The 16186-nt window shown below is 40.6% G+C and overlaps 1 protein-coding gene across 1 annotated transcript; it reads left to right on the top strand.

The window, feature by feature from the left end:
• The first annotated feature begins 3085 nt into the window (after positions 1-3085).
• On the top strand, positions 3086-15486 carry LOC133444911 (stromal membrane-associated protein 1-like). Its single transcript, XM_061722805.1, has 10 exons — positions 3086-3367; positions 4237-4370; positions 5180-5265; positions 5382-5457; positions 5539-5601; positions 5705-5780; positions 7786-7913; positions 8440-8656; positions 12191-12528; positions 14840-15486. The coding sequence occupies exons 1-10, from the start codon at positions 3250-3252 to the stop codon at positions 14972-14974; spliced, it is 1371 nt and encodes a 456-aa protein (XP_061578789.1). The 5' UTR covers positions 3086-3249; the 3' UTR covers positions 14975-15486.
• The last annotated feature ends 700 nt before the right edge of the window (positions 15487-16186 follow it).

Here is a 16186-nt window from a genome sequence, read left to right as displayed (position 1 = left end):
AAACCAAGAAGAGAACGTTTTTGTAATAATATATCAGGGAGAATACTTAGGGATCGGAACAATGTGGTGGATCTAGTAAGTCTATTGGAAAATGTAATAATTTTGATAAAACGTTTTTGCAGGATAAAGATACAGTTGAGGTTGCTCATGAAGGTACATGTCCAAATGACATTGCAGTATGAAATATAAGGATAAATCATAATATAGTATAATATAAATTAATACAGATGTTTCTTGATTATAGATGCCGTATACGTCTGATTACTCCAATATTCTTTGCACCTTTTTAATTCAAAGATATAAGTTGGAGACCATGGATAAATCTTTGACTCAGATAATGGTTTTACTTCATCATCTTCTTCTTCTCTGTTTTATTGGTGGGTCGCAAACAACTTTAAGGTGCATACCGCCACCTACTGTATAAGATTGTGTAAAATAATTTAATTTAGCCTGTTTTTAAATTCTATTTATCAGCCTAGTGTCTTTTAAGAAATGCATTAGTGCCTTTCTGGTGATTTCAACCCCCTCTCCCTCTGTTCCGAGTATCCCCCTCAAATTCCACTCACGTCCTGCCTCTCTGACTTTTTCCTGTAGCCGTTCTCTTTCTATTTCATATCTCTTACAATAAATTAGAATATGTTCACTGTTTTCTTTTACTCCACAGTTCTCACATTTATCACTGTCCCTTTTTCCCATAACATACAAAGTGCCATTTAATCCTGTGTGGTCCAGTCTGAGTCTTGTTATGACTGTTTCCTCTCTTCTGTTCCTTTCTGTATAATTCTTTGTTAGACTTTTGTATTTTGTGATATCCCTGTCCTTTCTGATCTTCCTCCCACCTTTTCTGCCATATTTCCATCCTTTCTTCTTCATTACTGATTTACCTTCTCCTTTTCCTAGTGGAATTGGTATTGTTATTTCCTTTTGCAATGCCATTTTTGCTCATTTATCAGTAAAAGTAAAATTAAAGTAATGAAATTAAAGCAAGAAGTAAGAGAAAAGACTGCCAGTAAAACAAATTGCCTCCATGGGGATAACAAAAATTCTTCAAGAAATAAATAAATAAAAAATAAATAAATAAAGGTGCAGTCTACATGTTACCTTCATCCTTAAAAAATCAAATCAAATCACCAATTAAATAAATACCCAACTCAACATAGCAAGCATCACCACTCATTAATTTGATATAAAGAAATGATCCTTCTTTTCAATGTTTTTTTAAATAAGGTTAAGGTTCTACATAATTTCAAATCCCTATCTAATTTATTCCACACATCCACCGCTGCCACTGTAGTGCATCTTAGTTTGGTGTTGGTTTTCTGATTTTTGATTTCCTGTATATGCTCTCCCCTCTGAGGTTGTTATGGCTTTGTCTTAAATTGAACATATTTTTAATATTATTTTGAATACATTTTAAAAGTAGGAACCGCTGCTTTTTTTTTCTCAACTTTATTGAAGCAAAAGACATAAGTATACACAGAATTGAGAGCAACATCAGACATATGTGTATACAACATAAACTACACAATTATACAGTCACAAATACGCCAGGGGAATTAGTCATTGACAAAGAAAAACAAATTATTATATAGCTTACAAAGGTCATAAGTTTTAACAGCTTTTTTATTTACAGAATCAGATATGGAGAATATGTATTGTTTGATATATGCGGACAGCTCCGGAAAATTCGACTTTTTATTTAAAAATTTGGATCTGTGGATATAGAATTTAGTTAAAATAACGAGCAAATTGACCAAATAAAATTTACAGTTGAGATTCCTGTCAAATTCAATATATCCAAACAATAAATTTTCCCAGCACAAATTAAATTGGGGGTAGATGTGATCTACAATAAAGCGGGACAATTTACTCCACAGTTTTTTTGTGTACAGGCAAAACCAAAATAAATGAATCAGTGTTTCATTGGGAAAACCACAAAAAGTACAACTCACATCAATGTCTTTCTTAAGTCTCTGTAAATAATGATTGGTAGGATAGAATCTGTGTAGCATTTTAAAGGAAATCTCTTTGACTTTATTAGTTAGGAAAAACTTCTGTGGTAATAGCCAGACTTTTTCCCAATTAATGTTTCCAACAAAAGAAGACCAGTAAGATAGTGAAGAAGGTGTACTGATGATCTTAAACTTAAACTTAAACTTTATTTATTTATATAGCACCAAATCATACAATATGCAACACATGGTGCTTTACATGCAGAATAAAATAACAATAAAAAACACAATTTAAAACATCCCAAACGACCCCACCCCCCACGCGTACACATGTGCACACACTCACACGCCCACACACACACACACACACACACACACACACACACACACACACACACACACACACACACACACACACACACACACACACACACACACACACACACACACACACACACACACACACACAGAGTAAGTGGACTGGTGACATGGCTTAGCACTAATGATCCAGGTGAGGAAAACACTACCTATGGGTGTCCGTCCACACCGAGAGGCTCCACCGACCATGACCACAAGGAGCATCGCCACAGAGACCCCCCCAACCCGGACAGACCAGGGCAGACCCCACACAGAAGGTGGAGTCCCACCCCCAGCTACCCAGGCCTGAGGGACCCCCATGACGACACCCCCATGGGCAGAACAGGCACACCTCCCAGTGTGGACGACCCCCCTGAGGAAACACTGGAGCTAAAAACTAAAAGATTAAAAGAAAGTAAGAAATGCCTAAAAGTGTAAAATTTTAGAGAAATCTATACAAAACTTAAGATGAATAATAAATAACATAAAATAAAAAGTCACTAAAATGGATTAAAGTTTTAAAGATAATAAAAAAGCTAAAGAAGTAGACACAATAAATAGCTAAAAAGACTAGGTAAATGAGATAAGATAAAAGCCAAACTAAAAAGGTGTGTCTTGAGCCTCCTTTTAAAAAAAATGATGTCTTGTTGAAAATGCTTACGAAAAGTAGGAACCGCTGCTTCAGACTCACACTGCGCCCCGTGACGTAGCACCCCGTGACGTAGAACCCCGTCGTCCAATCAGCGGCCGCCGTCGCGTCGCTCGTCATCTCTGAATTCTTGTGGGCGGAGCCACGGATTCCGGTTCCGGGTGTTTTCATCTGCCAGTCGGAGGTTTTCAGACCTCCGATTATGCTCTTTTATCAGAAACTTCTCCCGACTGACGACTGATTGAGGTAGAGTTTTCGTAGCCCAGAGAGCCCCCACTAAAGCCGCTGAACATGACGACCCGCTCGGAGAGGGAGAAGGCCCAGAAGCTGAACGAGCAGCACCAGGCCATCCTGTCCAAAATGCTGCGGGAGGAAGACAACAAGTACTGCGCTGACTGCGAGGCGAAAGGTACCAGTTTCACCACTTTCACACCACAAATGCTCTTATTTAACCCAGAATCCGTGCATAAAGCCGGTCCCGGCTAAGCGGCTCGTCAGCTGACATTTCTCCATTTCTAAATCGACGCAGAGCCTACGGCGTAGGGTTTACGGCGTAGGGTATGCGTCGACGCGCACCTTACGCCGTATGCTCTGCGTCGGTGTAACGCGGAAGCATAAATCAGCCTTTAGTGGCTACCCAGGAAGCTAACTTGTGTAAACCTGACCTCTCTCTTCACATCCTCCACCACCAAACCCGGGGGTTTAACCAACAACGGCAGCCTTTTTTTGAAGGAAAATAGTCCTGTTTTCATTTGAAAACGTAGCCTTTTAAAAGGCAGAGTGCTGGAATGGTCAGGTGTGTTTGAGCTGTTCTCTGTCTTGTCAGGTCCATGACAGTTATTGATCAAACCATGAGTTAGACAGAAACCATCATTATCAAAATACTTGTTCATACTTCTGTGCACTTCTCTCTTTAAGATTAATTTCTATCTGCATCTTAGATTCTTAGTTAGTTAGTTTTTTTCAGCACTTTATACTTTCTCCTCTAGAAACTGCACTCTGGCATACTGAAAGTCCCCCTCTGATTTTTGGCCCAATTGTGTTCCTCTTTTCTTTTTTTTTTTTTTGAGCTGCTTTGGATATAAGCACCTGCTAAATAAAATGTAATATAATCTAATGTACTTTGTGCATCTGGCAGCCTTTTTCGAAGAAAAATAGTCCTGTTTTCATTTAAAAACGGTGGAAAAACGTAGCCTTAAAAGGCAGAGTTCTGGAATGGTCAGGTGTGTTTGAGCTGTTCTTCAGAGTAAATACAAATGTGCATCTCTGTCCTGTCAGGTCCCAGGTGGGCGTCCTGGAACCTGGGGGTTTTCATCTGCATCCGGTGTGCAGGCATCCACAGGAACCTGGGAGTACACATATCCCGGGTGAAGTCAGTCAACCTGGACCAATGGACCTCAGAACAAATCCAGGTGCTGTTTTGGTGGTTTTGTTTCTTAAAACAATCAGCCATTAGATATTGTATCCTCCTTTTGTAACCAAACTGAATATGGCAGGAGACTACTCTGAAATGTGCACATACTTGTGTATATGGACACAACCTTATTTCATGAAACTTGTAATGGACAGAAATTAGATACAGCCCCTTCTGTGGTGCAGTAGCTTCTGAAATCATATAAAACTGAACAAGCTTTACATTTTATCTACATTTATGTCATTTGGAATTTGCATGAAAACAGATTTTTTTTCCCCTGGTAAATTACTGTAACTAGCCAACAGCAAGATTCAAATAATAACTATAAGTCATTAAATGAAAGTTCTAAACCATCCATATGAATACTTTTGAATACAGAAGCATGTGAATAAAAGGCCACGCCATACAAGATCTGCCATTTAAAGTAGCTAGACATTAATTTTAGCTCAGTGCTTTTTATCTAAACCCTAATTAACTGTATAATCTGCTTTTCTGCTTCCTTGTTTGTAGCAAATAATGTTTTGAAGGTCACTAAAACTAAACCAAGGAAATCTTGGCTAGATTGTTGAGGATATATTTGATTCAGAGTTTGATCAGCATCCAAGATCTATATTAATTTCATCTTGATGAATGTAGTAGTCTTTGACTGTTCCTGTACAGCTCTTCGTGGAGTGGGTTGTAGCTACAATGAGTAACCTGATCCTCATGCGTTAAACCAATGGACTGTTCCTGTAGTTATTTTATACAAGAAGCTGTCTTGCTGTGATTACAGTTGTTGTTTTTCTTCTTCTTCTTCTTCTTCTCCAGAGTATACAGGATATGGGTAACACCAATGCTAGGCAGCTTTATGAAGCCAACCTTCCAGACACCTTCAGAAGACCTCAAACAGACCAGTATCCTTCTCTACCAGCAGGGACACCACCGTAAACTGCTACACTGTGGAATACAGATGTATCTTTGTGCCACTTTTATAATTGTTTGTTTGTTCACTTCTTAACTCTTCCCTCAGAGCAGTTGAATTCTTCATCAGGGATAAATACGAGAAGAAGAAATACTACAGCAAGAGTGTGATCAATGGCAGTAGTGTATGTATTGAACAAAATGTTAGCACCTAACGTAACGTGGGCTAAAAAATGCAGTGTTTTTCATACCTTTTTTTTTTTCAGCCAAAAGATGGTAAGAAAGAAAAAGAGCCTGACAGAGGAAGCAAAGCTTCATCTTATACCAAGGTAAGACTGTCATAACCATTCCTCCATGTCTAAACAATGTAGACACATTAACTGTGTTTGTTTGTTATTAATATTATTATTGTAACTTCTAATCTATTTTAAGAGTGAAGAGTCAAGGCCCGTTCCTAAAATCAGTCCTGTGAAGACCCCAGAACCCTCTGTGAATTTACTAGGCCTTGGTGAGTGCTGGATGTGGAAACTGAGACATTATTGATGGAATCAGGGTTAATAAGATTTGAAATTGTAATTTTGTGTTTATCGTCACTTTGATCAATATAAATAGTTGAGGCAGTAGTTAAATTGTCTTGTCCTTGGAATGAAATGTAATTGTTGATGGACTGTAATGTCTTTGTACGTGTCGTAGTTTATTGCTGACATGGTTTGCTGTAGTCGTCTTTAGATCTGGCCTGGTGCTTGCTGAGGCGTGTTGATATTGTGATGTTGCCTGAGAGCATTTCCTCATCAATAACTTACTCATTTTTCACAGCAAACTGATGCCCATAACAGTTATTGATCAAACCATGAGTTGGACAGAAACCATCATTATCAAAATACTTGTTCATACTTCTTTGCACTTCTCTCTTTAAGATTAATTTCTATCTGCGTCTTAGATTGTTAGTTAGTTTGGTTTGTTTTTTTCAGCACTTTATATTCGCCTTCTCCTCTAGAAACTGCACTCTGGCATACTGAAAGTCCCCCTCTGATTTTTGGCGCAATTGTGTTCCTCTTTTCTTTTTTTTTTGAGCCACTTTGGATCTAAGCACCTGCTAAATAAAATGTAATATAATCTAATGTACTTTGTGCACCTGGCAGGCTGCAGTGCCACTGCTTTTGGTCTGTGTTAAATGAGTAGGGAAGCCCTATTGAATTGCTGTAAACTCTAATTAAAAATTCTTACAACTACTCGGCACTACTACCACCACTGCTTTTTTCTTTTTTTTTTCCTGGTTCAGAAGAGGAAGTGTTGCAGCTGAGTCAGCAGCTCAGCTGCGATAGTGAAATACTGTTCGCTTCTTGTTTTGTTTGAAGAACTGACGAGCGTTTGACAAACATGCCGTCAAACGATCTTAATACAAAACAGCCATCCAAGTTCTTCTTAGTTTACTGGTGTGTGTGTTGTAATGGACTTATCCCGTAATGAATCACCTCCCTGTCTTGATGTATAGGAGTTTGTGATCCAGTGATAGGATGATCATTATGTAAGCATTTCAGCTTGTGAGGTTTTGATCTTTTTAACAAAACTGTTGATGCAAAGTATGCATTATACCATTTCATTATAACCAGTTTGTTAATAACAAAAAATAAGAGATAGAAAGAACGTGTGCATGGTATTTAGAGGGCATTGAATTATGACCCGTTACACCATTCATTAATGATTAATGAAAACGAAGCCCAAATGCAGAAGCAGCATGTGAAGATCTAAGTACACATTGTGATTCAGGAGCTTGATGAGCCTCGTTTAGCTTCAATAACTGGATGTAGCCATTATCTGTATGATGTTATCAGTTTGTCACATTATTGTGGAGGAGATTTCGCCCACTCTTCCTCCTAAAGTTGCTTCAGTTGGTTGAGATCCCGGGGCATTTGATCCACGTTTCTAAGTTGTGTTGGGGTCTGAACATACACTGGGCTGTTGATGTCCCATGATAGCTCTCTTTATCAGCAGCTCTGTTGTAGATGTGCCTGGGGGGTCATTGTCCTGCTGCGTGACCCAGTTTCAGACCAATATTCCACCGTGTATCATAGCAAAATTTCTCTTCTGTGCAAAGGGACAATGTCCCAGAAGTCTAGTTTGTTCAGATGCAACTTCGCAAATGTAATTATCCAGTGCATGTCTTTCCTTTTTGCCGTTGTGCTTAACACGCATCCAAATCCTTAACAACACCAGACCTCCAAAAATCAAAGAGTTGCCCCCACTTAATGATGATCAATTGATCAAGTGTATTTGATAAGCTGATTACTTCCTAAGGATACAGTGATGGTGCTGTGATTAGTTTGTTTTTTTGTTTTTTTTTTACATACTGCATCTGCATTTTGGCTTAGGTTTTGTTTAATAAATAATGATATGGTGTAATATGTCACAACAAGTGGTGGTGTTGTTCATCTTAAGTTTCATTTGCCTTTTCACATGACTAAATGCAGTATTGCACCAGTAAAACCAGTTTGTCCTCTTTCTCGTCACAGACGCACCAGCTGCTGCTCTGACTAACAACGGTAGCACAAGCACAAGCCAGAACAACGACCTGGATATATTCGGCCCCATGGTTTCCAATCCCCTTCCCTCTTCCACATCCGCAGCTCAGTTTTCTCAGGTATAACCAAGCAGGAGTTTAATTAAGATTTCATCCCAGGTTCAGAGTGCTGCACAGCAGGGCTCGACAACAGTTGTAAAACCGAAATTAAATGTGCGCTTCAAAATAAAAAGGTGAATGATAACCGTTTAAATCAATAGCCCACAAGAAAGCAACACAGATACTCAGATGCAAATGAAAGAGGAAGAATAAAGAAGAAATGAGCGTGTGTGTAATGGCATTGGTCCAGTCTGCAGAAGTATACTTGCTTTGTGTGGTGCAGTAAAATAGTAAATACAATAAAGTAGTATAGTAGTAATAGTAAAAACAACAGAATTGGTAATTAAGTAAAAAAATTACACTTTTTCCACATCTTTTAAAACTTCTTCTGATATTGGGCTTCTAGAAGATTTGGAAGGAAATGATTTCCCACATCTGTTGTGAGCTTACCATCAGGGTCATGTCTTTGGGCGGTCGGTGGCAGTTTTTTGTGGTATAGTCTTTCATCATCGTCAGCTAAACCTCTGGATTTCTCCACTTCTTCCAGGTGAGCTCCAGTACCTCGGCCAGCACTCCAACACAAGCTCCATCAGCAGGAGCAGTGGGAGGCGGGGCGAGCTCAGGATCAGGCCAGGGAGACCTGGACCTGTTTAGTGAGGCCAGTAGTACCACTAAAACCGAGGACGGCGGCAAGAAGCCTCTGTCCAAGGACTCAATCCTGTCCCTGTATGGAACCAGCAGCATGTCCCAGCAGGCCCCTGCAGGTGAGGGGCCCAGTCCTTCATGTCACGTGCACAAACTGGAAAAAGTTCATGAACGCTACTGTTTTATTGTTGACATCTACAATTACATTTAAAACTGCTTGTTTTTAAAGCAGTAATATTGTACAATCAGTCCTGGGGGAAAAAACGGATTTGATGACAGCTTATTATACTTCAAATCCCATTACTGTCGCCGCGCTATGCTGTCTGAATGTGTCATTCAGTGAGCGCAGCATCCAACCAGCGTCATTTGTGGTAATACTTTTTATTGTATTGCGTCTCAAACACAGCAGAGCGTTGAGCATGATGTGACTATACATGTACATGGTGCAATCACACATATAATCACCACTTTTCATTAGGACCACATTATCTCTCTTTTCCTGCTCTGCCCGACTGACCTTCGGCAGGAGGGCCCCCCTTACGATCCAGGTCCTGATCCAGGTTTCTTCTAGTGATGCACCGAATGTTCCGTAACCGAAATTGTTCGGCCGAAAATAGCAAAAAAAACACTTTCGGTGTTCGGTGGAATAAGTGGGGAAAAAAAAAATTAATAACGGCGTGTGATGAGCCAATCAAACAGCGAACAGCGTGTAGTGAGGGGGCGTGCAGTGTTTAATACAGCAAACATGTCAGCATGTCAGATCATTACTGGGATGTGGGGAAAAAGCAGAGGACACGAGAAATGATCCAGGCTGAGTTGGATTAGGGAAACCGCTTGGTGATGGAGACGGTACGGGACGCACAGCGCAGAGAAAAGGGCCCGTACTACCGATGCGGTGGAGAACCCTCACTGTCTGATATGACGAGATCCTCCAAGAAAATAACCCAGATTTTTTAAATTATTATACAAGGCTTCAAATTGCGGAGATCAGCCCCGCCCCACCACGACCCGATTAACTGGATTTGAACGGGAGAAAATGAAAAAGGATTATGAGAAAAAATACAATAAGTACAGTAAGACAAATTGTGACTGGCGGTTATTTCACTGCACATTTATTTGATTTATGCAATGGTGAAAAAATTGGCAAAATAAATGAAAAACTGCGAAGAACCATTGTTCAGTATTATTCGGTATTCGGCCAAGTGTTTATTATTAGTTTCGGTTTCGGCCACAAATTTTCATTTTGGTGCATCACTAGTTTCTTCCCTCCTAAAGGGGACTTTTTCTTACCACTGTTTGGTTTAAGGCTTTTCTCCCACCAGGGGAGGTTTAACCTGCCATTATTTATGCAGTAATTGCTCAGGAGTCATGATCTGGGTCTCTGGAAAGATCCTAGAGATAACTTGTTATAGTAAACGCTATATAAAAAAAAAATTTGAATTGAATCAAGTTTGGAAAAGAGATGGAACTGGAATGACTTGAGAGATCCCAGACAGGAAAGCTGCCGACCCGCCCACACGGGACCGGCACAGCGCTGGTTATCGTTGAAAAAAAGGGATTGTTCTGAAAAGAAAAGAGCGAGAGCTGGAAATACTATTGCAGTTCTTTATCAAGCAGGACTTGCTGACGTGGTCCGATCCAAACTGCTCACAGTCCTGCAGCTTTGTGTGCAGTTTGGACGGGGAATTGGTGACAGATGCAGGCAGCCAGACACAGGATATCCATAAATATCTTGTTTAGCACAAAGGAGGTTGAGTGTTGGCTAGTGTCAGTTTAAGTATTTAAAGGTCTGTCTGAACAGTCCCATCTGTTTCCCTCCTGCTGTGTTGCTAAGGTGTTCAATAAACAGGTTTTGTGTCTGAAAGCAATATTAGAAAGATGAGATGGCCCCTATGCATCATGTACAGTAGATGTGTAGAGGAAGCAGCCCTGAACATTGGAGGGGCGGGGGCTTCACAGCCGTTGGCCTTATCTAGGTGGAAAACAGCACAAGCACATGGAGAGTTGTTTAAAAGTTGTGAAAATGGCAGGTCTGATGTTGCTTGTAGATGTGTTAGCATGACATCAAATTTTACAAGACTCCTGGGGCCGGATTCACAAAACATTCTTAAGAAAAAAAATCTTCTTAAGTGTATTTTTTTTCTTAAGTTCAGTCTTAAGAAGAAAAAAGAGAAGAAGTCATATTCTCCAAAAAAGTTCTTAAGTATTTTCTCAACTTTCTTCTTAAGTTTCTTCTTAAGAAAAAACTTAAGAATAAATGGTATTCTTGAAATAAAAGTTCTCAAATTTGTTCTTGACTTTTTTCTTAACTTTAAGACAACCTTGGCCTATCTTAAAATGTCTTCTGTGAAAAGGTAATAATAATAATAATAATAATAATAATAATAATAATAAGCCTCTAATATCACCTTTTTCAACACATTTTAGACAAGTTTAGACTAGTAGGTCATAGTTTGAGGATATACTTTGTAATTAATTACACAAAGAGCCTGTTAACTGTTTGTTAGCATGTTAGTTAGCGTGGTAGTTAATTATTATTAATTTTCCCCAATAGTATTTTTTTTCTCACATTAATCTCATCCACCATAACTTTGTGTGACTGACGGTTAAACTACTTGTATAAATGTTGTTTGTTGGCGCGTGCAATGCAATGACATATTTTAAGAAGTTCTTAAGTAGAAAAATAAGAAATTCGTAAGAAATGACAGTTCTTAAGACGGTTCTTAAGAAAATAATGAGGAATTTCACTTAAGAACTTTCTTATGAACTTCTTAATTTTAGATCTTAAGACATTTCTTAATTGTTCTTAATTGTTCTTAAGAATATATTGGTGAATCCGGCCCCTGGTCTTCCACAGGTGGATTCAGTATTCAATAATAATGTTGTTTTTTTGCATAGCTACTTGTCAAATTTTGACAGAAAATGTTCCAACAGTTCACGCTGATTAGACTGAAAGCATAAGCCATAATCTCAGTCAGCTGTTGAGTTTTGTTTAATGCCTTTTTCCTTTTTCTCTCTCGCTTCCTTCGCTCCAGCTCTGAGTCTGTGTGGGGCTCCAGGGACCCCCACGGTTCCCCTCTTGTGGAAATGTCAGTTTGTACATGCAGATGCTTCCTCTCATGTGACAGACCCTCATGGTCGGTGCACTGACATTCAAGCTCCCGGTTAATCTTCCAGACATCTTTGTGGACATTGTGGCTCTTAGATCTAAATGTTGCCACAAACCTGTACTCCCTTTACCAACAATGAGGCTACAATCATACAGAAGTATTTATGTTTGATCCCCAACTTGATTCCAGGAGGAATTTCATATGAATATTCATCACAGAGGTCTCAGGAAAAAAAGCCTTTTAAACCTTTTTTTTAAAGTTATTTTACATCCATTGAATCCATTAGTGGTCTGCACATCTATAGGGTTGTAATGAACAGAAACTGCTAATGGCATATTGAGCACCAGCCTCTATAAATCCTTAAGAGGATTAACTGACTAAAGCAGTCCTCAGATCTCCTGAGATAAATGTGGTGACATCATTAGAAATGAATCTTCAGGGATCAAGTCGATACTTGCTCGTGTTTAGAAACTCTGTCTCACAGAGCTTTCTCAGCCTCTCGTGAAACAGCGTGTTTTTTTTCCCCCTCTCTTTCCCTTTCAGCTGGAATGTTCATGGGCCCCTCTCAGATGCAGTTTCCTGTCCCAGCCCCCGGTGGCTACCAGGCCTTTCCAGGCATGGGCACGGCCATGCCGCCCACCACCGTCATGGGTGCCATGATGGCTCAGAGCGGCGCCGCCATGATGGGACCCAGTCCGGGCATGATGGTTGGCATGACGATGCCAAATGGTTTCATGGGGAACGCGCCTGCTGCTGGCATGATGGGCATGGCGCCGAGGATGGTGGGACCGCAGGGCGGGGCCATGCCTGCAGGCATGGTTCCCGCTCAGGGCTTGTACGCCATCCAGCCGGGGCAGCAAGCTCAGTGGAGCATGGGCCAGGTAGGAACGCTGCTGTCGCCTTCGCCTTATTGTGAAATGCTGTAGCATGCAGGAGTCACTAGATGGCAGCACAGACATGCTTTAAGAACAAGCATAAACCCTAAACGTTTCATACTCTGAACAATATTAAGTGTCCACTCTGAAAACACTGATGTATTTTTTATTAGTCATACACTCTGTTTTGCTTAATAATAATAAGTTGAGGGACAATCATTGGGGTATTTCACAACTGTAAAAAAAAAAAAAAAAAAAAGAAAAGTATAGTACCGTATTTTCGTGACCATACGGCGCGCCGTGTGGAAAGGCGCAGCCTCAGTTATGTGTGCCGTTTCTGTATTTAACACACACACACACGCGCACCAAACAAAAAGGCGCCGTCTACACACACAAATGGCGCACCGCCTTACGATAACACACACACACACACACAAGCATACAAGTGTGCGTATTTAAAAATAGAGCGGGAGCAAAACTGAGTTTGATTGTGCTTTATTTAAGTCTTTATTACAAAGTACTAACATTTTTTAAATCACCGATGAATAATCAAAAATTAAAACAAGCGTCATTAATCAAACCCATCGAAGTCTTCCTCGGTTTCTGAATTAAACAGCTGCGCTAAATCAAATATGCCACAGTTGTCAGGAGTCAGCGTGTCGGGCTTCATCCGCAGCCCGACGGGCTGAGACCAGGAGAACTGCTCAGCGCTGCGACGGGCACGAGCCGGGCGCGCAGCTCTCTGGCCCGATCAGCGCGATCGGGCTGCGGGTGAAGCCTGACGGGCTGAGTCCTGACAACAGTTCCACTTTCTTCGCTGTCAGTCTCTTTCCGTGCCGTGCAGCCCCTCGGAAATGATGCCGGTGTCGGTGCTTTTTTTTCCCACCTGCTTTTTTTTATCGGAGGTCTCCCGTACGTGATGACGTTCCGTCTTGTGATTGGCTTTTGACCGTTTGGGTGAAAAGACCAGGAACAGAGTGACTACAGCAGCCGAGAGAGAGAGAGAAGTCATTGAAAGAAGGTCGTGTCGTGAACAGCAGTTATATGTTTCTTCTCCCTTTTACCTCCACTATGATCTGCTGCTTCTGACTTTACAGAAGTGTATGTCTCTATATGTTCTCATTGTTGAATCTGTAAATGTCTAAGCAAAATAGTCATAATACATTATATAAATATAATTTAAAAAATGTAACGTCAACTAAGCGCTCACTGATTAATCCGCAATTGCCAAAAAAGTCGTTTTGAATGTGAAGACATGGTGAAAAACTACCTTCCTAGCTTAACATGGCAAAAAAATACCATCGCGGGGAAAAAATGCACACTTGCGGGGAAAATATTTCAGCCTGATACAATCTGGTACTCACACCGGCTTTTGCGAAAGCTCGAACACCGGACCCAGCAGACACGTTGGCCCACACCGTTAGCCTACAATCCATCCGCAAACTGTGGTGTAACTTGCCCGGCGCTGCCTTCCACTCTTTTTGAAACTGTGGTCTCCATCGGTCATCCATCCTAGCGTGGCAGCCAAGCACAATAGTAAACGACGGAGCCGGCCGCCGGGCAGGCCGACCTCCCCGCCCGCGGGGAAGCGTCGGCTGCCGCTCGGGCGGCGGTTCCTCCAGAACGCACAGTGTTTCTCAAAGCGCTCCCGCGAGGGAGCCGCAGTGAGACTCCCCGACAACACACATTCGGCGCACTGCGTCATTGAGCGCGCGCCACATTTTGAAAAAAAAAAATAAGACATTTATATGTGCCTTATGGTCACGAAAATACGGCATGTCCTTTTTTTTCCTATTGACTTAGGAGTCACTATAATATAAGTTGTAAAAACAATATCCCATGCACACTCACACACACTTATTTTTTGTCTTTATTCTTTATTATTTATATATTGCATTATTAGTTTGCCATCACTTTTGTGTAGTTTTACTTTCTGTTTTTTGTATGTTAATCTTGACATGAAGTTTTAATATCTTCAGTGGAGGCTTCAAATAAGCCCATTGGGTTTTTTGCCTCTTCCTGCACCTATAGTGTTTATCATTGATATTTCCTGTATATTTTTTAAAAAACTGTGCAAAACAATAAACTAATAAACTAACTAACTAAACTTCACATCATATGATATCTGCAGTAACTTATTACGCCGTGCACGCGATGTGTTCGGTGTGGAATCAAGACAAAAATGTACAGAATGTTACTTTAATAAGTGATTTCTGAGCATCATCATCTATACTGCAGTTATTATTCACCACCACATCACCTTAATGTTTGTTGTTCATGTTCTGCTGTCACTCACACCGGCCTCTGGCGTCCTCAGGTGAACCAGCAGATGTCAGGGTTGACTCTGAACGGCACGGGGGGCCAGGTGGGCTTCGGTCAGCCCCCGTCAGCCATGGGTGGCTGGGCAGCCACTGCGTCCGGTCAGACTTTGAGCACACAGCTGTGGAAGTGAGCATCGCAGCGGGTCGGCGGGTGGGCAGAGTCGAGGCTGCAGGGAGTGGCAAATATACCGTGTGCTTCTCTGCACCTCACTATGAACTGGTGCCCATTATCATCACGGATCAGCCTTGGAAACATGACAATTGTATCTTTCTTTTTTCTCCTCCCTTTCTGTCTCTCTTTCTCTCTATTGTGTGAGTGAATTGGGAGTTATACATGATTACAGCTTGCCAGTTTCTGCCTGTCGTAAGGGTTTTTGATGATAACTTTAATTTTCCTTTTTTGGAAAAATTGCAAGGAAACGGCAGTCCCAACATCGACATATCAGTAAAGCTGCAGGACCAGTTACACAAGCTTTTATTGTATCTCTGTATCATTCTAAGATTATAGAACATTTAAATAATAGTATTTAAAGGGAGGAGATATGACGATCAGCTCAGTCAGTACTGCTCCCAGATGTACAGCTCTGTATAACCTTTTAAAGTACTTGTGGTTCCCCTATAAAATTAAAGTGATAATAAATGATTTGCTTTGACGTGTCATCTGTATTAATCAGAGTTGGGTATTGAAACATTTTAAAGTAATTAGTGGGTAAGTTCTTTGAAAGAACAGTTTATATAATTCTCATTTATAGGTTAATAAATTGAATAAGACATTTTCTTTTAAAATAAAATAAAAAACACAAGTTGGCATGCTTTCATGAGGTAATAATGAGATATTTGTGACATGTTTTGTTGAAAATACCTCAGAAAAACAGGACAAGAGCTGCATTTTCAGCCATGTGTGAACCGCTCTGCTCGTAGTTGCTGGGTTTTGATGGTCTACTGGAATATTTTAAGCCACTATCGAGATCTGATATCGTATGGGGTGTTCTGTGTTTAAAAGCAGGGTCAAAGAAGCAGAACACTTCCTAACATCTGATCCAGCTTTATGCTGATGCGTCCACATAAGAACAGTGATCGGTGCAGCATTTTGCACACGTATTGCTTTTTTTTTTCCTTTTACTGCAGATCTGTTTTCTTGTAAGCCTGCTCTGGATCACTGGGACTTCTTTTCTAATGCTTCTGGAAATGTTCAGAACTAAATGACATTCAGCATTTGTGGAGCTAATCAAACAGAGATATGATAATATGAGAGTAACTGCCTGAATCTATCAGCCTCCTTGAAGTCCCAGCACAGAAAGTCATTTTAGTGTTGAAGGATTGATTCTTACATGTACTTCAGT

This window comes from Cololabis saira, chromosome 1 (genome assembly GCF_033807715.1).
Source record: "Cololabis saira isolate AMF1-May2022 chromosome 1, fColSai1.1, whole genome shotgun sequence".
NCBI classification, from domain to species: domain Eukaryota; kingdom Metazoa; phylum Chordata; class Actinopteri; order Beloniformes; family Belonidae; genus Cololabis; species Cololabis saira.
This window is presented reverse-complemented; position numbering and strand designations above follow the sequence as displayed.